At 43.3% G+C, this 22,322-nt stretch overlaps 1 protein-coding gene across 2 annotated transcripts in view; it reads left to right on the forward strand.

The window, feature by feature from the left end:
• The window catches only part of LOC121271723 (oxysterols receptor LXR-beta-like), a 40,300-nt gene extending 22,951 nt beyond the window's left edge, over positions 1 to 17,349 (forward strand). The window contains exons 8-11 of one of the 2 annotated variants that reach the window (XM_041177909.1): positions 5,537 to 5,636; positions 8,490 to 8,603; positions 10,585 to 10,679; positions 12,243 to 17,349. In XM_041177909.1, the coding sequence (XP_041033843.1) occupies positions 5,537 to 5,636; positions 8,490 to 8,603; positions 10,585 to 10,679; positions 12,243 to 12,389 (456 nt within the window). In that variant the 3' untranslated portion in view covers positions 12,390 to 17,349. The remainder of the gene's footprint in view (positions 1 to 5,536; positions 5,637 to 8,489; positions 8,604 to 10,584; positions 10,680 to 12,242) is intronic. The other variant, XM_041177910.1, reaches the window with a different exon arrangement.
• Positions 17,350 to 22,322: the final 4,973 nt, after the last annotated feature.

Raw genomic sequence — 22,322 nt, forward strand, 5'->3', positions numbered from 1 at the left:
CAGATACATGGGAACACTACTACCTAGAAGTTCCCCTCCAAGTCACTCACCATCCTGACTTGGAAGCATATTGCCGTTCAAAGAACAAAGAAAAGTACAGCACAGGAACAGGCCCTTCGGCCCTCCAAGCCTGCGCCGATCATATTGCCCGTCAACTAAAACATTTTGCACTTCCGGGGTCCATATTCCTCTATTCCCAACCTATTCATGTATTTGTCAAGCTGCCTCTTAAACACCACTATCGTACCTGCTTCCAATACCTCCTCTGGCAGCGAATTCCAGACACTCACTACCCTCTGCCTAAAAAACTTGCCCTGCACATCTCCTCTATAATTTTCTCCACTCACTTTAAATCTACGTCCTCTAGTAATTGACTCTTCCAGCCTGGGAAAAAGCTTCTGACTATCTACTCTGTCCATGCCACTCATAATTTTGTAAACTTCTATCAAGTCGCCCCTCAATCTCCATCGCTCTAGTGAGAACAATCCGAGTTTCTCCAACCTCTCCTCATAGCTAATAACCTCCAGATCAGGCAGCATCCTGGTAAACCTCCTCTATACCCTCTCCAGTGCCTCCATATCCTTCTGGTAATGTGGTGATCAGAATTGCACGCAGTATTCCAAGTGTGGCCTAACCAAGGTTCTATACAGCTACAGCGTGACTTCCCAGTTTATATACTCAATACCCCTGCCGATGAAGGCAAGCATGCCATATGCCTTCCTGACTACCTTATCCCACCTGCGTTGCCACTTTCAGTGACTTGTGGACCTGTACACCCAGATCCCTCTGCCCCTCTGTTCCTTCACTGTCGCTAGGTCAAAATCCTGGAACTCCGTCCCTAACAGCACTGTGGGTGTACCTCCGCCACATGGACTGCAGCAGTTCAAGAAGGCAGCTCACTACCGCTTTCTCAAGGACAACTAGGGATGGGCAATAAATGCTGACCTAGCCAGCGAACCTAAATTCCACAGGTGCAGGGTTTTGGTGCCTCAACATCCTGTGTATAAATTTTTAAAAAAAGGAAATAGAGAATGTGGAAACAGGGGTAGGCCATTCAGCCCATCTTGTCTGTTCCACCATTCAATCAGATCAAGGCTGATCTGAACCTCGAACCCATTTACCCACATTTTCTCCATTTCCCTTCATACCCTTACTCAATAAAAAAGCTATCGATCCCAGTATTGAAAATTTCGATTGACCCCAGCGTCTATAGATTTTTAACTAAGAAAATAAGAAGTCGGAGCAGAAGTCGGCCATTTGGCCCCTCGAGCCTGCTCTGCCATTTACTAAGATCATGGCTGATTGTGGCTTTAAGTCTACTTTCCTGCCTGTTTCCCCCCCCATAACCATTGACTCCCTTGAGGATCAAAAATCAGTCTAACTTAGCCTTGAATCTATTCAATGACCCAGCCTCCTCTGCTCACTGTGGAAGAGAATTCCAAAGGTTAATGACTCTCTGAGAGAAGAAATTCCTCCTCATCCCCATTTTAAATGGGAGACCCCTTATTTTGAAACTGTGCCCCCGGTTCTAGATTCCCCCACTAGGGGAAACGCCCTCTCATCATCCACCCTGTCAAACTCCCCATAGAATTTAAGATGCTTCAGCGTTCCGTGCTTTAGAAAGAAATTCAAGGCTTCCATTTGCTTTTTGTGGCTGTAACTACATGCAATGTCACCTTTTATCAGTCTCTGTATCTGCACGCCAAGGTCCCCTTGCTCCAGTGCTGCACTAAAATCTTGCTCTGCTGTTTAAGGAATACATCCATTCTCTGTGTTTACTTGCAAATTATGTTGCACCGCAATTTTTATTTTTTTTTTTTAAAAATTGGCGTTGCCAATGAAATTATTTTCCAACCTACCAAAAATAAACTGGAAAATTGCAAATGTCATGCCCCTGTTCAAAAATGGGTAGAGGGGTAAATCTGGCAAACACAGGCCAGTCAGCCTCACAGTGGCTGGGGCTGGGGCTGGGGCTGGGGGGTATCTTCTTTCAAGCAGAATTACAGAGTTTACAGGTAACACGAGACTCAGAAATACAGTTAATACTATCTGGAATAAAAAGCTAACATGATCAACTTTAAGAATTCTTTGCCAGCCTGCCTAGTTTAACTGCGTCTTTAGTATCTACACATCTACATTGAGTGTACAACACAGAAATGGGCCGTTCGGCCCAGCTGATTTGTGCTGGCATTTATTCTCCACGCTTGTCTCCTCCCACCCCTCTTCAACTAACCCTATCAGCATATCCTTCTAGCCTTTTCTCCCTCATGTGTTTATCTAGCTTCCACTTGAATTTATCAACACTAAGGTCAACACCTTAACCACTCCTTTGTTCACATTCTTACAACTCTCAGTAAATTCAAAAGGGAACTTAGGAGAAGCTTATCAGTGATTATCTTGTATTTTTAATCTCTAGTTTTGGATACCGCCCCAGAAGTGGAAACACTTTCTCTACCTCTATCTTTGTCAAATGCTTTCATGATAGCTGGTCCTCTCAGTTTTGATGCCATCCATGAGTTTTTAAAATTATTTCTAGGGATGTGGGCATCGCTGTCTAGACCAGCATTTATTGGCCGTCCCTAGTTGCCCTTGAGAAGGTGGTGGGTGAGCTGCCTTCTTGAACCGCTGCAGTCCATGTGGTGTAGGTACACCCACAGTGCTGTTAGGGAGGGAGTTCCAGGGTTTTGACCCAGCAACAGTGAAGAAACAACGAAGTATTTCCAAGTCAGGATGGTGTGTGATTTGGAGAGGAACTTCCAGGTGATGATGTTCCCATGTGTCTGCAGTCCTTGTTCTTCTGTCTGGCAGAGGCCATGGGTTTGGAAGGTGCTGTCGTGCATCTTGTAGATTCTTAGGTACACTGAGTTTTCTTCACTGAAGGACATCACTGAACCGTTTTTTACAATGTGGTCACTTTTGCTGACTCCAGCTTTTATTTCCAGATTCTTTTAAACTGAATTCAAATGTTCAATGTACCATGGGATTTGAACTTGCATTCTATGGCTTGCTTGTCCAGAAATATAGCCACAATGTTACTGTACCCCTTCAACATTAAACGTGTCTGCACATTTGCTTTGGTTCAAGTGGCAGATTTTACACTGTGATATAGAATCATTCGGCCTGTCATGTCCTTGCTGGCTGGCTGCAAGGGCAACTCAGCTAGTCTCACTCAATCACCCTGCCAATATTTTCCCACAGTCCAGTTCCTAACCATTTGCTGCTTAAAAATCTCTTTTCCCCCCATGTTACCATTGGGGGTTCTTCCATTAAATCTTGACCCTTTCGTCAAAGGGAAAAGTATTATTCTGACTGCGCTGTCTTGATTTTGAACTTCTATATCAAATCCCCAAGCTGATTTACTCCCTAAAAGCTAGCTTGCCATCCCCCACCTACTTGAAATACTTTAAATAGATACTGTCCCTCTTAAAGAACTTATCTTGACCCATAACACCTCCCAGTTAGCGAGGAAGTGGAGCGACTTTTTACAAAGATCCCAAATCCACATATTGAATGTCAAAGGGGGGATAGTGGCATTACCACTATGCCATTGGACTAGTAATCCATACAGTTCGGTCGAAGGGTCATGAGGACTCAAAACGTCAACTCTTTTCTTCTCCGCCGATGTTGCCAGACCTGCTGAGTTTTTCCAGGTAATTCTGTTTTTGTTTTAGTAATCCAGCTGGTGCAATTTGAATTCAATTAATAAATCTTGAATATAAAGCTGACGTCAGTAATGGTGACCATGACAACTACCATCGATTGTTATAAAAACCCAACTGGTTCATTAATCCCCTTCAAGGAAGGAAATTGGCCAGTCTTATCTGGACTGGCTTACATGTGACTCCAGACCCACAGCAATGTGGTTGACTCTTTACTGCCCTCTGAAATGGCCCTAGCAAGCCACTCAGTGATTGGTAGTGGCCCTGAGACTATGCCCCTTTGTCAGGAAGATACAATAATTCTAATAATGTTATTGGAATTTATTGTAAAATAGTGGTGTGTGTGTGTATCTGTGTGTGTGTGACTTAATTGGATTAAAGGCAGCTGATCTGAAAGCTTTCTTGTAAACATGGGTGAAGTTTAGAATGTAAGGTGTAAAAGAACATTTGCATTTTTAAATAAACCAGACTAGCTTGTTTTCAAAGGAGGGGTGAAATGTATCACCTGGCCAGGTGAAGTTCAGGAATAGTGTGTTTATTTTTCCTAAAGATGGGTACTATGCTAAATTTTTATGACCTGGAAGGTAAAGCCCAAAGATGTAGTGAAACAATAGGCATTTGCATTCAAAGGGGAAAACATGTATAAAGGAGTGAAGGAATGCGTGTAAGGGTAGGTATTTTAAGAACTAACAAGTGTGAAAAGCCTTCAGCACCTCTGCCTCAAGCTGAAGTTAAGAAAACCCACTCGAATTCGATTGGCTCAGGGTATCGTGTTTCTTTGCCTGGGTCTTTTAAAATCTGTGTGTCTTACTGCTGCCTTAACAAAAGTATAACTGGGAGTTAGATTAATTAGGAGATTTAGAAGTTATTATAGTGGTAATTTGTAGATACATGCATGTGTTTAAAAATCATTTTTCTTGTTAATAAATGTTTAATCTAGATTTGTAAAAACCTGTAAGACTGAATTCAAGGCACGCATCTCAAAATTTATACAAATCGCAAAACAAGTTGTTTCAAGTTTCCCTCTGGGATTTGAACAACTCAGATTTACTGTCAGTTGTGCCATAACATCTTGTGCTTGAGGATGATTATAACACAGAAAGGTTTGCATTTCTGTTGTGCATTTCACAATCTCAGGAGGCCTCAAAACCCCTGATAGTCAAAGAAGAACATTTGAGGTGTTTACATCAAAGCCTTCAGAACAGCTGCCTTTAATCCAATTAAGACACACACACACACACACACACACACACACACACACACACACACACACACACACACACACACACACACAAACACACGTACAATATATTCCAAAAATCACAAACACAGTGTATGAAACAAGGCAGCCAATTCACAACAGCAGTGACTAGGTAATCTGTTGTCCTGCATGGTGGTCGAGGGGTAAATATTGGCCAGGACACCAGGGGAGCTGTCCTGCATGGTGGTCGAGGGTTAAATATTGGCCAGGACACCAGGGGAGCTGTCCTGCATGGTGGTCTAGGGGTAAATATTGGCCAGGACACCAGGGAGAGCTCCCCTGCCCATCTTAGAAATTATGGCTGCGGGATCTTTTTATGGCACTTTAACGTCAAACCCAAAAGTTAACACCTCCAACAGTGCTGCACTCCCTCAGCACTGCGCCAGGAGTATAGATTAGGGGCTGCAGTCAGGTTTTAGTGTGAATCCTGCGAAACAAATGGATTTTGATCCATTGTGTTGCCAGTGCTGCATGGAGTAAGTTAAAGTGAGGCGAAGGGGGTTAGGTGTCATCAGTCATACGTGCAGAAGTCAACCTCAAGCCAACCTCAAGCTGTGAGACTCTAGAGCAAAGATCTAACTGGCGCTTGTTCTTTCACGAATGTGTTCCTTCCCAGATAATGTTGCTGGAGACAGCTCGGCGGTACAACCACGAGACCGAATGCATCACCTTCCTCAAGGATTTCACATACAGCAAAGATGATTTTGCACGGGCCGGTGAGTGAGGCCTGGTTTCTGTTACCTTTCCCGGTTCTTGCCGTTATCTTATTTTCTTTCCAGTTGTTTTTTTATCAGTGCCAATTTATCTTCCCTCCTCCCTTGAAGGATCTAAATCACAGCTTGCTGGACCAGCAAATCCCTCCAGTGCCTCAACAAAGTGCCATTCTTCAATATGTATGAGCTTATTTGACCACAGAAGCCATCATGTACTGTACCCATTCCAACCTCCACATGCTGAATTGTAGGCTGCCCTGCCCTGCCCCCACCCCCCGACTGCTTGACTTATACCCCCCCCTCCCCCCACCATTTGCTATTGCAGGCTGAGACTAGCGTGCTTGGCATAGATCAGGAATTGCATCAGAAGCTTTCCGATCTGAATGTTTTTTTTATTCGTTCATGGGATGTGGGTGTCGCTAGCCAGGCTGGCATTTATTACCCATCCCTAAAGGACATTAGTGAACCAAATGGGTTTTTACAACAATCGGCAATGGTTTCATGGTCATCGTTAGACTTTTAATTCCAGATTTTTATTGAATTCAAATTCCACCATCTGCCGTGGGTGTGATTCGAACCTCACTGACTCTCTGGATTACCAGTCCAGTGACAGTGCCATTACGCCACCACTTGATTTTCTTACCAGTAGAGGGAGCCAGTTGTTTAAAATTGAATAAAAGAGGCAGATGCATCACAGTCTGAAAAGAAATTATGAACAGGGATGGGGGACTTCCTGCCAGTAGAGATTTCTATATTCTATGTATTAATTCATGCCTGATCCCCTTTCTAGAATTGGAGAACCATTAGAGGAGCTGAGCAAAATATCTTTTTCATCCTGGTTTTTGGGGTTATCTGGTTTGAGGGTTGTGGCTCTTTTTCTACCACACACTACGCCACTACTAACCACTTTTCACTACTATTGTTTGTTTACTCTTGTGGATCGCAGTTCTTGATTCCACCCAAAATGGGCACAACAGGTGCAAAAGGTGGCGGGGTTTTGAATGCAAATTATGTTCAGGTGCAGATATGATGGGCCGAATGGCCTCATTCTGCACTGTAACAATTCTGTGATTGAGAGCAAATGGAGATTTCCACAATAACTTGCGTTAGTTTAAAAAACATTGTGCTAACAGCCAGCCCCTTCCACAGAACTGGCAATGTCCCCGCAGTGAGTTGATCAAAATTATTAGTTTCCACTAATTCCACTAGACGGACGGTAGCATAGTGCTAATGTCACTGTATAGTTTTAATTTCACCACTAATTCCACTAGACAGACGGTAGCATAGTGCTAATATCACTGGACTAATAACCCAGAAGCCCACGCTAATGGTTCACAGCGGCTGGGGGAATTTAAATGTAGTTAGTACAGCTGGAGTAAAAAGCTAGTCTCAGTTACGGTGACCATAAAACTATTGTCTTAAAAACCCGTCTGGTTCAGTAATGTGCTTTAGGGCAGGAAATCTACTGTCCTTACCCAGTCTGGCCTGCATGTGACTCCAGACCCACAGCAATGTGGTTGATGCTTAACTGCTCTCTGAAATGGCCTAGCAAACCACTCAGTTGTATCAAATTTCTGCAGAAAAGAGCACTGTGGGTGTACCTACAGCACATGGACAGCAGCGGGTCAAGAAGACATTTCACCACCATCTTCTGAAGGGCAGTTAGGGATGGGCAATAAATGCTGGTCTTTGCTCACAAACCAAAAATGAATAAATAAAAATTGTGCTCTTTTGTGAAGGCTCTAAACATAAATTTGGATCTTTGGGACACAAGTGTGCTAGCATGTTTTAAAAATGTTTGAATGTAATTTTTTAATTTACAAATAAGTTCCCTGTTAGTATTCCAGTGTAACTAGCAAATGTACAGTACATCTTTTAAAAGTCTTTTTCAGTCATTTAAAATAGAGTTATTCACAGGTGGTGGATTGACGTTGTGATTAAAAATGTTTCAATTTTTGTCTTAAACCTGTTTTCTTGTGTATTAATTGAAATTGCACAAGGTTCCCAAACATATCAAAATTACTTTTGAAAGAGAATTGCATTTTAAAACTTTGGTTAAAAGATTGCTTTGGTTCATGTGGCAGATTGAATTCTCAGTGATGTAGAATCATAAGAGGCCCTTTGGCCCGTCATGTCCTTGCTGTCTCTTCTGCAAGAGCAACTCAGCTAATCCCACTCAATCACCCTGTCAATATTTTCCCTTCAAGTGCTTAGCCAATTCCCTTTAAAGGCCACAATTTAAATCTACCTGCACCACACTCTCAGGCAGTGCAGTTGGGATCCTAACCATTCCCTGCTTCAAAAACACTTTCCCCATTGGTTCTTTTGCCATTCCACTTAAATCTCAATCCTTTTGCTAACGGGAGCAGTTTTTTATCTCTCTCTCTCTCTGATCTGCACTCTTATGATTTTGAACTTCTCTGCCAATTCTCCTCTTCTCTTAAGGAGAACAACCCCAGCTTCTCCAATCTATCCACACAAATGAAGTCCCTTATCCCTGGAATTGTTCTTGTGAAACCTTTCTGCATCCTCTCTAAAGCCTCCGCACTCTTACTAAAGTGTGGTGCCCAGAATTGGACACAATACTCCAGTTGTGGCTGTTTTGTAAGTAAGTTTGAGTGGAAATATAAGGCAAAAAAAAAAAACACTTCTTAAAACGAGCACAATTTTGGGTGCAGTTTGTGCCCAGAATGCCAATTGCACCCAAAGTCACCCCCCCCACCCCTGTATTTAACTCTTGAGCTGTTGCCAGCTCGGCGGGGTATTAATGCCACGAGGTTCAGAACTGGCAGAGCTCTGGCACGTGAACGTTCTCATGCTACCTTGGCATAACGTGTTGCTGTCTCTCTCACTCAGGGCTGCAGTTTGAATTCATTAACCCGATCTTCGAGTTTTCGAAGGGCATGAGGAAGCTGCAGTTGGATGATGCTGAGTATGCCCTGCTCATAGCCATCAATATCTTCTCAGCAGGTTTCTCTTCATTTTTTTTTGTTTAAGCTTTTTATGAATGAAATTATTCTGCGTTCACCGTGGATGCGAGGAATGAGATGTCTTCCCGTTTAAGGCATACCGGCGCCAGCATCAAACACCTCATATCATCTACTCTGCAACCAGATGTTGAAAGGATGTTTTCCCCTGACTGGAGACTTTAGACTTTAGGGGGGGTCATAGTCTCAGGATAAGAGGTCATCCACTGAGGACAAGTTTATTCACTCCAAGGGTTGTGAACCTTTGGAATTCTCAACACACAGGCCTGTGGATGTATAGTCGTTGAGTTTATTGGAGACAGAGATTGAAAGATTTTTGGACATAAAGGGAATCAAAAAATATGGGGATAGGGTGGGAAAGTGGAGATTTTTCAAATTTATCTGTTCACGGGATGTGGGTGTCACTGGCTCGGCCAGCATTTATTGCCCATCCCTAATTGCCCTTGAGAGGGTGGTGGTGAACTGTCTTCTTGAACCGCTGCAGTCCATGTGGTGTAGGTACGCTCACAGTGCTGTTAGAAAGGGGTTTCCAGGATTTTGACCCAATGACAGTGAAAGAATGGCGATATATTTCCAAGTCAGGATGGTGGGTGGGCTTGGAGGGGAACTTGTAGTTGGTGGTGCTGAAGTAACAGATTAGTTATGATCTTAATGAATAGCAGAGCAGACTCGAGGGGCCGAAAGGTCTACTCCTGCTCCTATTTCTTATATTCCAATTAAAACTTGCTGTGATCTGCTCCGAATTGTCCCTCAGCCCCAGCCTAAGTTGCGAATTCCTTACCGCACCAATTTTCGACTTCCCATACTGGCTAATTTTCAGTATGACTGCATAACTATAGTCAGTTCTTTGCAATTCAGAAGGCAAATGGCATGTTGGTCTTTACTGCACAGGGATTGGAGTACAAGAATAAAGAAGTCTTGCCAAAATTGTACAGAGCTTTGGTGAGACCACATCTGGAATATTTTGTGCAGTTTTGATCTCCCGATTTAAGGAAGGATATACTAGTATTGGAGGCACAGCGACGGTTCACTAAATTGGTCCCTGGGATGAGAGGCTGTGTAAACTGGGTCTATATTCTTTGGAGTTGAGAAGAATGAGAGATGATCTGATTGAAACATGAAAGATTCTGAAGGGGCTTGACAGGATAAGCACTGAGAGGTTGTTTCCCTGGGCTGGGGAATTAGAACACTGGGTGGGTGGGTGAGGGGGGTTGGTTAGCGGAGGGTGCGGGGGGCACAGTCTAAGGATAAAGGGCCAATCATTTTGAACTGAGGTGAGGAGAAATTTCTTCACTTCAGAGAGTTGTTTTTGTCTTTGGATTTCTCTATTTCGGTGGGGGGAGGTGGTGGATGCTCCATCATTGAATATTATTAAGGTGGGGATAAACAGATTCTTAGTGTCTCAGAGAATCAAGGCATATGGGGAGGGGGCAGGAAAGTGGATTCGAAGCTGAAGATCAGCCATGATCATATTGAATGGTGAAGCAGATTCAAGGGGCATACTCTGCCAGCCTACGGCTCCCGCTCCTGTTTCGTATGTCTTTATGTTCGTATGCCGTAAGAAGCAAATTACCTGCTCGTAAGACCCAGACCTTGGTGCTGAAGTCACGGTTCATACATTGAGGAAAGGATGAACCTGGAGCCAGTCTCTTCCTTAATCCCGGTTTATTCACAAGGCCACGGAGTACAGACGGAGGAGACTCCCTTGTTCCTCCCCTACACCCGGTGTAAACTGGTTTTTAGACATTTGGGATAACTCCCTAATCTTTCCCCAGTTGGTAGCAGTTGGTAGTCAATTGCAAACTAAAGCGTGCTCCACTTTGTGGTATAATTCCAGCATCCCACACCTAAGGGAGGGGAAACCTCGAATTTTTGTTATCGAGTTGATCCTGTTGCTTTCTATAAAAACAGTGCAGAGCCCTTTTATTTTCATTCAGTTGACTTTGGAATTTTTGTCTTTGCAGACCGCCCTAATGTTCAAGACCATGAATTAGTTGAGAGGCTCCAGCAGCCGTATGTTGAGGCACTTCACTCGTATTTGCGCATCAAGAGACCAAAGGTAAGTTCAACAATACAGAAAGCGGAAGGACTTGCACTTGTGTATAACGCCTTTCGCAGCCTCAGGGCATCCCAAAACGCTTTACAGCCTGAGAAGGAATTTCGAAGCGTCGTCACAGTTTGTAATGAAAGGGATGTAACCTGAGGCAAAGGAAGAATCATAAACCTCATTGTATTTTTTTTTTTTAAAAATGGATATGCAACTGCAGTACAGTATTTTACAGGGCAATGCCCCAAGAGAAAGTGGGATTAGGCTGGATAACTCATTTTTGGTTAGCACAGATTCAGTGGGCCAAATGGCCTCCTCCTATGCTAAATTTTCTACGAGACATGGCAGCCAAATTGTGCACAGCAAGCAGCAGTGTGATAATGAACAGGTAATCGGTTTTTGGTGTCGGGTTAGGGATAAATATTGGCCAGGACACCAGGGAGAACTCCCTTGCCCTTCTTCGAAAAAGCGCCATGTGATCGCTTGCGGAGCCTCAGCTTTAAAGTTTCATCCGAAAGATGGGATCTCCGACAGTGCAACCCTCTTCCCCCATTACTGCCTCAACGTGGCAGCCCGGATCTTTGTTCTCAAGAATCTGGAGTTGAACTTGAACCCATGACATTCTGACTCAGTGGCAGGAGTACTGAGTCAGGGTTGATATTATACTTGTACTGATCCTGAGAGAGTGCTTGATGCTGACACTCGGTGCTGGGAGTAAGAAAGTGCCCCATTTCCAACAGAAAAATCCCTCAACTTGATTCACACGATGTTCTCAACACAAAATTGGAGAGGGGGAATTATAGAAGAAAATGTGAAACTTTTGCTGATAAGTTTCAATTTTAAACTAGTATATAGTAGATGTATTTAAAATTATGCGGGGTTTTGTTTGTCTAGACAGAGAGGAGCTGTTTCCACTAGCAGAAAGGTCAGTAACCAGAGGTCACAGATTTAGGATAATTGGCAAAAACCTCAGGGGATATGACGAGGAACGTATTTGTTCAGTTAGTTGTGGTGGTCTGGAAAGTGTTGCTTGAAAAAGTGGTGGAAGAAGATTCAATAGTAACTTTAAAAAGGGAACTGGGTACATAATTTAGAAGTAAAAAATTGCAGGGCTACGGGGAGAGTGCAGGGGAGTGAGACCAATTGGATTGCTCTTTCAGAGAGCCAGCATAGACATAATGGGCCAAATGGCCTCCTTCTGCACTGTAAGATTCTAAAAGTTGTCAAATGCCCACGTAATAGAGTCGAGTAGGAGAAATATTTACCACTGGCAGGTTGGTAACCAGAGGTCATAGATTTATGTTAATTGATGGGAAGAAACAGCGGAGATGAAAAATTTTCCTGCACAGTGAGTTGTAATGATCTTGAGTGCAATGCCTGAAAGAGCAGATTCAATAGTAACATTCAAAAGGGAATTGGATATAATATGGAAAAGGAAAAATTGACAGGGCTACAGGGAACGAGCAAGAGAATGGAACTAATTGGATTTCAAAGAGCTAGCACAGATGAAACGGGCCGAATGGCCTCCTTCTATGTTGGATAATTCAGTAAGTGATACTTCTTTCTGTTTTACAGGATCACCTGATGTTCCCTCGCATGTTGATGAAGCTGGTCAGTCTTCGAACCCTGAGCAGTGTCCACTCGGAGCAGGTCTTTGCCCTCAGGCTTCAGGACAAGAAGCTGCCGCCCTTGCTGTCTGAAATATGGGACGTTCACGAGTGAACGAGGGAAAGGCCGTAAGCAGGAGAGGAGCGGGGCGGAGTAGACTTTTTTTTTCTTTTATTAAAAAAAAACTGAAAAGAGGATGAGGGGGAAAAAATCCGCCTGCTTTTTTTTTTAAAAACTAAAACTCAAAGGAGGAAAAAGGTCGAAGCGGGCCTGACCAACGTGTGAGAGAGGGAGGATTTTAAACAAAAGAGACGGATGTCGAACCTTACATGGGTATGGGACTTGGATGTCTGGACATTGAGGAGACATCCGTTGCTGCACTTAGTGAACTGAGCTCCAATGAGAGACTTAAGTCTCCACTTGTTCCTGAGGCGGTGGTTTTGTTACCACAGCTCATCCTCGTTTATTGTTTAACATGCATTGTTTACCGACCCCTCCCAAAAAAAAAGATTTTAACAATGATTTTTTTTTTTCTGCAGGGTTTTTTTTTGCCCACTAATATATGAAGTTCAATGATTTTTTTTTTCTCCCAATAAGCAACTTTCAAAAAGAAATCAAATTCAATCTGGTATTGGAAAGTGGTTCTTGCAAAGACTGTAGATGTGTGTCTGTGCATTCAGCTGAGAGTTTTAGTCACGTTTCACATGAAGTGAGTTGGATCTTGCTGCTGAATGAATGGGCAACATTATGCAGAGAAGAAACCTGTTTAATTTTATAACAAAACATAAGCACTACATCCCATTGCTAATTATCCTGATCTCTGAAGTAATGAATTGTTGGTCATTAATGTGACTTAGTGAGGTTTCTCATAATTACCTTGTAATTCACTGTCGGTTGTGTCACTGGGGCATCGATGTTGTTTTCTCCTGAGGGATTATCTTAATCAGGGATCCTGTTGATGCAAATTGCACAAAGTTCCCCTTATTTGTTATGTTCAGATGCCCACGCTACCTTGGACCTTATTCATTCGTAGGATGTGGCTGTTGCTGGCACGGCCGGCGTTTGTTGCCCATCCTTAAATGCCCTTGGGAAGGTGATGGTGAGAACCCTTCTTCACTACAACTGAGTGGCTTTCAGAGTTGAGAGTCAGCCATCTTACTCTTTGGGTTTGGCATCTCACGTGGGCCAGACTGCCTAAGCAGGACAGGTTTCCATCCCTAAAGGGCGTTAGTGAACCAGTTATTGATTGCATGAGTTGGGAAACTGGTTGAATTCTGCCAACCAATCTTGGGGAGAGGAGAAGATTATCTTTGAGCATCGCCATCAGCCTAGGTTAAAGCCTTGGTTTTTTTCCTTCCTGTAATTAATGCACTAGTCTTTGTGTTCTGCCTATATCTGCCCTGTATCTCTCTCTCTACCCGTAAGTATGTCTTATCCTTTCTGTGCCTCCCTCTGGAATTTATCTCTGACTGACTCTGGTATGTATATGTTTTATTCTGTGTATGTCTGTCTGTCCATTTCTCACTTCCTTTGTGTGTGTGTGTGTGTGTGTGTGTGTGTGTGTGTGTGTGTGTGTGTGTGTGTGTGTGTGTGTGTGTGTGTGTGTGTGTGTGTGTGTGTGTGTGTGTGTGTGTGTGTGTGTGTGTGTGTGTGTGTGTGTGTGTGTGTGTGTACTCTCTCTGATTTCATCCCTTAATTGCGAACATTGAATATTTTCCTCAGTACCCATCTGATTTTGACATCCAACTTTTGGATGTTCACACAGGTGTGGGTAAGAGAGCAAAAATGCAGCCAGGAAGAGAAAGATGAACAAAGAGAATTTTTTTTATATATTAAAAAAGGGAAAATTGAGGTAAGTGGAAATATATGCAAAGATGAACGTATAAATGCCTAAGCCAAAATGAATCTGATTTAGACATCTGATTACGGGTGGTCCGCATGGAACAGTTGCAGATATGTATTCTTGCTGTGAAGCATATGAAAGCTGTCCTCCCTCTGTATCTCGCTTTGTGGAGCAAGGAGACAGGTAGCATGTTGCTTCATCATAGTCACTGGGCAATATTGGGTGTCACTCCACTGCCCTGTATCTGCACTCAAAACATTTTGCAAACAATGTGGTTTAAAAAGAACGTATTTTTTCACACAAATGACCATTGTCAACATTTTCACTGCTGTCTTGTTTAAGTCATTGATTTCCCCCCTCAATTTTTGCACAGCAGGAGAACATATTAAATGCCTCCCTTAATTTGTTCCTTGTACATTGCCTGGGGTTCCACTCCTCTGGATGTGTTAACTCATTTAAAAGGAGTTCAGATAGAGATCAGGAACTGAATGGCCTTCTCTTGTCCCTGTACTCCTTCTAATTTCTCTCCTCTTGAAGGCAGTGAGGTTTGGTTCTGGCAGTGGAGATTGGAGGGATTGGGGGCTCTAGGCACCTTCTGGTATTCCTCCCAAGTGACCCTAACATGTGATGATCCCTAACAGTGTTCCTCCATCCTTCAAGGGAATCAGTGCTCAAGCTCGAATCGCGTTCTTGTCCAATACACACACTTTCCAACACTAGTTGGTGAGTTATTCCTCATCTGTCCCGCCAAAGAGCCTGAGACCAATTGTAGTGACCTCGACTCGAGATCAGCCAACTCAGCAAGGTCCGGGAGTCAAACCCGAGGCCACTGGACATCTATCCTTGACTCAAACCCCTCTAATTCCCAGATTGCGTCAATGTCCACGTCCACCTGCACAGTTAGAGGCCAACCTTACTCAACGATAGTGAAACAGTTTTAATGAAACCATTGCTTACAGATTTATCCTAAGGAGGTTAGGGGGTCCAATTCATTTCCACACCGAAGTATTTGTATTTTAGACTTTTCCCTAATTAATTGTATTCTCCTTTCCTTCTTATTTTGGTTAGAGGGTGGGGGTTGGAGGGAGGGGGGAGATTGGGCAAGGGCAGGCCTGAGAGAGCAGGCGGGCTAACCTGCTCCCAGACCTTTGTCAATATTGTACTTGTAAATACGGCCTATCGCCCCATGAATGAAAAGGAAATTGAAGGCTGATTGTTTTCCTTTTCAACTTATGATTTGGGGAAGCACTTTAGAATGAATAAAAGCATTGTGAGTTTTAACTTCTGCTTTTTTACTCCCCTGAAGTTTCTGGTACCTTTCTCTTAATCTTGAATGGAATTCTTACACTGCACACCTCGAATGTACAAAATTACCATTTGAAGGTTTGTTCTGTTGAGGGTTTTTCCGGCAAGGTTTTCCGCTCTTGTCCCTTTTTTTTTGATGTTGTCCTGTGTTCTAAGGAAACGTGCCTCATTGCTGTCGACAGACCAGCTTGCTTCTCCTTTGCACAGTCCTGCCAATTAATTGCACTTTGGGCTCTTGGCTGAAACTCCGGCCCTAAAATTCTGCTCCACTTAGAAAAACCACGGACTGATACAACTTTCGGACAGAAGTTGAGTTTCCTCATTTGCTGTATCTCTGAGCTTTCTCCATGTGAATGGGATTTGGAGTGGGGGTGGTGGTGCTAGAACTGGGCTAAATTTTATTTGCACCTCTTTTTGTTACCTGTCTATTCACTGGACCGAAGCACATTGTTGGGTGAATATTGATGGGGATTGATACTCCCAGCCATTGTACATTAGCGCAACTGGAATTATGATTCAGAAAATGGGTGGTGCCCAGCAAATTTTAGAAACTTTTTGGAGTCAGGAACTTCTGCACCCGTCCAGTTCAGGAATGTTGGCGCTAGGGGAATGAAGCACTTTGCATTTTGAAAGCCCCCAGTGCCAGCACTGGGCATTCACAGGCAGAGAAGATTCTACACAGTGGAAAGCTTCCTTTAATGTGCTCCATAACAATGTGCTTCAGTACCAGCTCCAAAGGAGTGTTCCCTACACACTCAGTGCGTACTTTATCACAGCAACTCTCCCAAATAATATGCTAGATTTGTCCTTGAGACTGCACAAATGAATTTGCCTTGAGAGCCCTACAGTACCGAAAGAGAAGGCATTCCATCTGGCAGAGGTACCCTTGAATCCAAAGGTCAAGGACCAATGTTGACCCCACTGCACCATCCAGAACCTATCACAGAAAGGCTGAAGGCATCATTTCCACTCTGTGCACAAGGGAAAGAGCAAATGGGCAGGAGGAGGACTGGGACTAAAGCAAAAGCATGGTATAACTTGTGTCTTAACCGTGAATGACTACTTGGGCTTCAGGCTTCTCCCATTCTCTCACCACCTCTCCTGAGGGTGATGAATCTCACTGGGTACAGGATCATGGGTGCTGGTCACCTGGTCCAAGTGGTCATCCCTCTTGTGACCCCAACTGGTCTGCATAATCGATACCAGAACACTTTTCCCTGCTCAAGTTCAGTCTCTTTCTTTGGATTTGAGTTTTATTTCCAGGTCTGCGGAGAGCTGACAGCCCTGCCAAAAGGCTCTGCCAACACTGCTCTGAAGCCAGTGTTTGGTTCATATATTTTTCCCTTCTCTCTCCCTCAGCACTTTGGAGGTCATTTTAATGTGGGTGATGGTGTAAAAAGGGATGATATGGGACCTTTTATGCACCCCCCCCCCACCCCATTCAATTTTCCAATTTTGAGATCTCCAGTTTTTACACCCAAATGTTAATGACTGCCTTTGAGTTGTGTAACACTAGGGGAAAACAGTGGTCGTGGGAGTTAATTCAAGCTGGAGTACAGATTCTGTGGACACTGGCTGTCCTGCAGTGCCCCACACAAAAGCAGCCACTCTTCATGTGTGAGTCTAGACAGTGAAAGCTGACAGTTTGAGTTGTACATCACACACAATACACATTTTAAAAGGCTTAAGGGTGACGTTCACCATGTAGGGGATTGGCATCAGTCTGCTAGTTAATTGCTGAGCAATGTGTTGTACTAACCTAATACATTTCAGTGACACTAATAAAATTCAGCCCGATGCATTTGGGAAGTTGGATGTTTTCATTTGAAGAGCTCTCTCAGGATCAGTAACTGTTTGGAAAATATTTCTCAATTAGTAATTTTTTGTTAGCAATTAAAATATTAATCTGAATCCATCAGTACTGGGATTGTAGTGTACATGTTCTGTCATTTCCTTCAGATTTAACTTGCTTCTCCTCGGGTTTACTCTCCCTTTGATGGAATTTCCTCAGGGGCATTCTCTGCTCTGATTTTCCTCCCCCAGCCACTCCACTTACATACGGAGTTGTAACAGGAGGAACCCTAAGGAAATTCCCAGTGGTTATTAGTCTTCAGGCACTTAGGAGCAGCCCATATCCTGTGATTTTTTTTTTAAAAAATTCATTCATGGGAAGTGGGCGTCACTGACTAGGCCAGCATTTATCGCCCATTCATAATTGCCCTGTTCAGGAGCACTTAAGAGTCAACCACATTGCTGTGGGTCTGGAGTCACATGTAGGCCAGACCAGGTAAGGATGACAGATTTCGGACATTAGTGAGCCAGATGAGTTTTTACAACAATTGGCAATGGTTTCATGGTCATCATCAGACTTTTAATCCCAGATTTATTTTTTATTGAATCCAAATTCCACCATCTGCTCTGGTGGGGTTCAAAGCTGGGATTCAAATCCGGGTCCCCGGAGCATAACCCTGGGTCTCTGGATTACCAGTCCAGTGACAATACCACTACGCCACCACCTCCCACAAATTGAATAAATTCATATAAATTTATAAAGCCTCTCATACGCCTTCTCAAGGCATTATGTTGACTGAGTTGCCAGTCAGATCATTCGACTAGAGACAGTCACAAGGCTCAGGACTGCCTGACGGGTGAATTATTACCTATGCAGATTTGTCCTTGGGAGGAGTTATTAATTCCCAGGACAGTGGCTGAGACTCAGTCTAGGAAGCTCGCCATTGAATGCTTACCAGCTAAACGATCTAAGAAAACAAAAGCAAAAGACAGCCAGCATTGTCAATCTTAAATCGAAACAGCAACAGAAAATGCTGGAAATACTAAGCAAGCAACATCTGTGGAGAGAGAAATGAGTTAACATTTCAATTCTGTGACCATGCATCCAAACTAAGAAAAGTTAGAAATGTAATAATAGGTTTTAGAACCATAGAACACTACAGCACAGAAAACAGGCCATTCAGCCCTTCTAGTCTGTGCCGAAATATTATTCCACTAGTCCCATTGACCTGCACCTAGTCCATAACCCTCCAGACCTCTCCCATCCAATCCAATCCTCCAGATCTTTCCCATCCAATCCAATCCATTGAGCAAGTGAAAGGGGGAGGGGGTGGAGAAGAATAAAAGAGAAGGTTTGTGATAGAGTGGAGGACAGGAGAGATTGAATGACAAAAGTTTTCATGTTGCAAGGCCAAACAGGACAAGTAAAGAAACAAAAGAAGAGTTTAGAGGAAGTTGAATGGCAGGATGGTTGCTGTTGAACAACAGATAAAGGAAATAAGAGAGAAATGAGAAAGCGGGGAAAGAAACCATTGAAGAAACACAAATCAAATTGGGGTCAGAGGTTGTGACCGAAAATTGTTGAACTCAATGTTGAGTTCAGAAGGCTGTAAAGTGCCAAGTCGGAAGATGAAGTGCTGTTTCTCGAGCTTGCATTGAGCTCGATTGCAGCAGGCCGAGGACAGGTCAGAGTGGGAGCGAGGTGGAGAATTGAAATGACGGGCGAGTCGAAGGTCGGGATCACGCATGTAAATTGAATGGAAATCTTCACTCGATGTGTGTTTGGAATCCAAATTGTAGAGGAGACTACATTGTGAACAGCAAATACAGTACACTAAATTAAAAGAAGTACAAGTAAATCACTTTCACTGGGAAGGAGTATTTAGGGCCTTGGACATTAAGAAGCGAGGAGATAAAAGGGCAGGCGTTGCGTCTCCTGCTGTGTATTTTCAACATTTTCTGTTTTTATTTCCACCAAAGTATCTGGTAACTTGTAGTTTCTTGGCAAATAAAACTGGCATTACCAGCCTTACATAGAATTTATAGCTTATAAACAGGTCCATTCAGCTCAACTGGTCTTCTAATGGAATTTCATTTTGTAGCCAAAAGGTAATATTCCTTACATACCACCATCACCCACTTGGTGGGGGTGGTCCAGGAAATGATGATGATCACTGCTACAGTCTGATGCTGCAAACCGCACCCCCCCCACCACCAGCACCTTGCATTTCTGTATTCTTACAACTGGAAATGTTTCCTACACTCAGGAGCTCATCCAACTCCCTTTTATAGGTAGCGAGATCTCTAGCTGTGTTTGCATCTTATCCCAGGCATTGTTAGCTACAAAAGGAAAGATTTCCTGGAATCCTACATTTCTGTAGTTTTTATATAGATACCCTCCTCATTTTGCTCTGCTTATCCAATTTCAAGTTTTGTTCAGCTGAACAAAATATTCTCATTGGGATTTTAAAGGCCACAATCCTATTATTTCAAAGAATAGGCTTAACCACGGTGAAGAAGTCTCAAACGTCTTAACCCTTTTCTGATAACCGAGAGTTCTAAAATTCAGTGTCAAATTGTGCAGTCCTAGTTTGAATTTTGACCAGAACCTCAATATTCCCCTACCTTATGAGGGAACCAGAACCACCGCTGTATTCCCTGAGGGTTTGAAGCCTTGTAGTAACTTAGTTCCACAGATGCCAGTTATCCTCCAAGTCCTTGCTCAATTGGGCTTCACTTAGACGTTTGGTAGTGTACATTGGCGGACTAACCCAACTGCAGGAGGAAGGGATCATGAAACTACCTCAACTCCTCCGCTCACTCAAAGTCTACCAGGTGGAGTTCACCCCAATGTCCTGGCCAACACGTATTCCAAAGCAAGCAATTCTAAAATCTGGTGAATACCACGCTGCTGTTTGTGGGAGCTTACTGTGCGCAAATTGGTTGCTGTGTTTCCTAAATTACAACAGTGTCTATACTTCCAAAAGTACTTCATTAGTCGCAAAGTGCTTTCTTGTGGGATATCCTGAGCTTGCAAAATGTAAAACAATTTATTTGTTAAGTAAAAACAGAAAATGCTGGAAAAACTCAGCAGGTCTGACAGCATCTGTGGAGAGAGAAATAGAGTTAACGCTTAGAGTCCATATGACTCTTCAGAGCTCTGAGAAGAGTCATACAGACTCAAAACACTAACTCTGTTTCTCTTTCCACAGATGCTGTTAGACCTGCTGAGTTTTTCCAGCATTTTCTATTTTTATTTCAGATTTCCAGCATCCGCAGTATTTTGCTTTTGATCCTTTTTGTTAATGTTGACACTACAGCAAAAATGTGTCCTAAGTATGAATGTCAGCCGGTGTATTTTACATGTGACAGACCACTGATAATCCTCATTCTCCAAATAGCTCATGTTGTGGCAGAAATACATTTATAAAATGAATCCAAATGTGAAGATGGAATTGATGAACACTGTGGTGTACAGAATTGTATTGAAATGAGAGGAGGAAGATGAAAAAACTGATGGATTTGCATAACCCATAGAATCTTACAGCACAGAAGGAGGTCACTTGCCTGACTGTGCCTTTACTGGTTTCTTTGAAAGAACTATCCAATTAGTCCCAGTACCCTGTTCCTTCCCCATAGATCTGTGATTTTTTTTTCCATTTGAAATACCTATCCAAGTCCCTTTGAAAGTTACTGCTGATCTGCTTCTACCACCCTTTCAGGCAGCACATTCTGAACGCAACCACTTGTTGTGTTCAAAGAAATTCTCATCTCGTCCTGGTTCATTTTCAATTATCTCAAGTCTGTCTCCTCTGGTTGCCCATCTTCCTGCCATTGGAAACAGTTTCTCCTTATTCACTTTATCTAAACTCTTCATAACCTTGAACATTTCTGTTAAATCTCCCCTGAATCTGCTCTGCACTGAGGAGGACAATTGCAGCTTCTCCAGTCTCTCCACAATTATTATCTACCTCACCTTGTTGCTCTTGGACATCTTGCTTCACTAGGTGTCTCAATCCACTTGCAGTAGAGTTTAGAAATGTTCCATTCTATGCTTTAAGTTTAATAGCCAAGAAAAGATTACCACTGCTAACTTGTAAACTCTTGTTTTTTTTTACAAAGATGCTTTCTTGTGTAGATCAAAGGAAAAGTGGATAATGAAAGAAACCCATGTGTAGAATTTTACATTTGGCGTGTGGGCACACGCCCAACGTGCCGGGATATAAAATGACGCGCGATAACTCTGGGTGTGCGTCCTGATGTCATCGCGAATTCGCGCGAAATTTCATTCGGCAGACGCGTGCCAGAGTTGGCTGCCCACCCGCCGATAATTGAAAGGCCTATTAAGGCCATTAAACGAGGTAATTGAGTTGAATTTTATGTGCCCTCGGGGATTGAAGCGCTTTTTCATGTGCGAACTGCGCGCTGGGCCCGAGTGTCCTTCCCACCCCAGCCCGCACAGGTAGTGCTCGGTAGTGCTCAAGATCCATGTTAAGGCCCGCCCACGTGAAATCGCGGTGCGGAGCCGATTGCAGGCAGCTCTGCGACTGCTCCCGCCGAGCCTGTCCGATGACTGGAAAATCCTGGCTCATGTCCTGCTTCAGAGCTTGTGGTGCTTATTTTGAAATGTATTTAGGAAGATGCTACCAAGTGGTTCCTGAGTGAAGAAGTTTGCAGTGATCACAAGCGACAATCCCACAGCTGGAGAAGTAGATTAATCTGAAGGTAGATGAAGAGCAACGAGCCAAGTCAACAGTGTCTGGCATTCACTCCTCTCGGTAAGACAAAACAATAACTGGAGAAGTTGTTGCGATAACCAGGAAAGCAGTTGCCACATCTAGAAAGAAGAACTTTGTACTTATATAGCACCTTCATGTCTGCAGGACATCCCAAAGCGCTTTGCAGCCAGTTAAGTTTTGAAGCGTAGAGACTATTGCAGTGTTGGGCTGCCAATTTGCACACAGCAAGGTCCCACAAACAGCAATGTGATAATGACAGGGTCATTTATTTTTAATGCTTTCGATTAAAGGGTAAATATTAACCAGGGCACTGGAGATAATTCTCCTGCTCTTCCTCAAACACCTCCACCACCTGGAAGTTCCCCTCCA

The sequence above is a fragment of the Carcharodon carcharias genome, chromosome 31 (genome assembly GCF_017639515.1).
Source record: "Carcharodon carcharias isolate sCarCar2 chromosome 31, sCarCar2.pri, whole genome shotgun sequence".
NCBI classification, from domain to species: Eukaryota; Metazoa; Chordata; class Chondrichthyes; order Lamniformes; family Lamnidae; genus Carcharodon; species Carcharodon carcharias.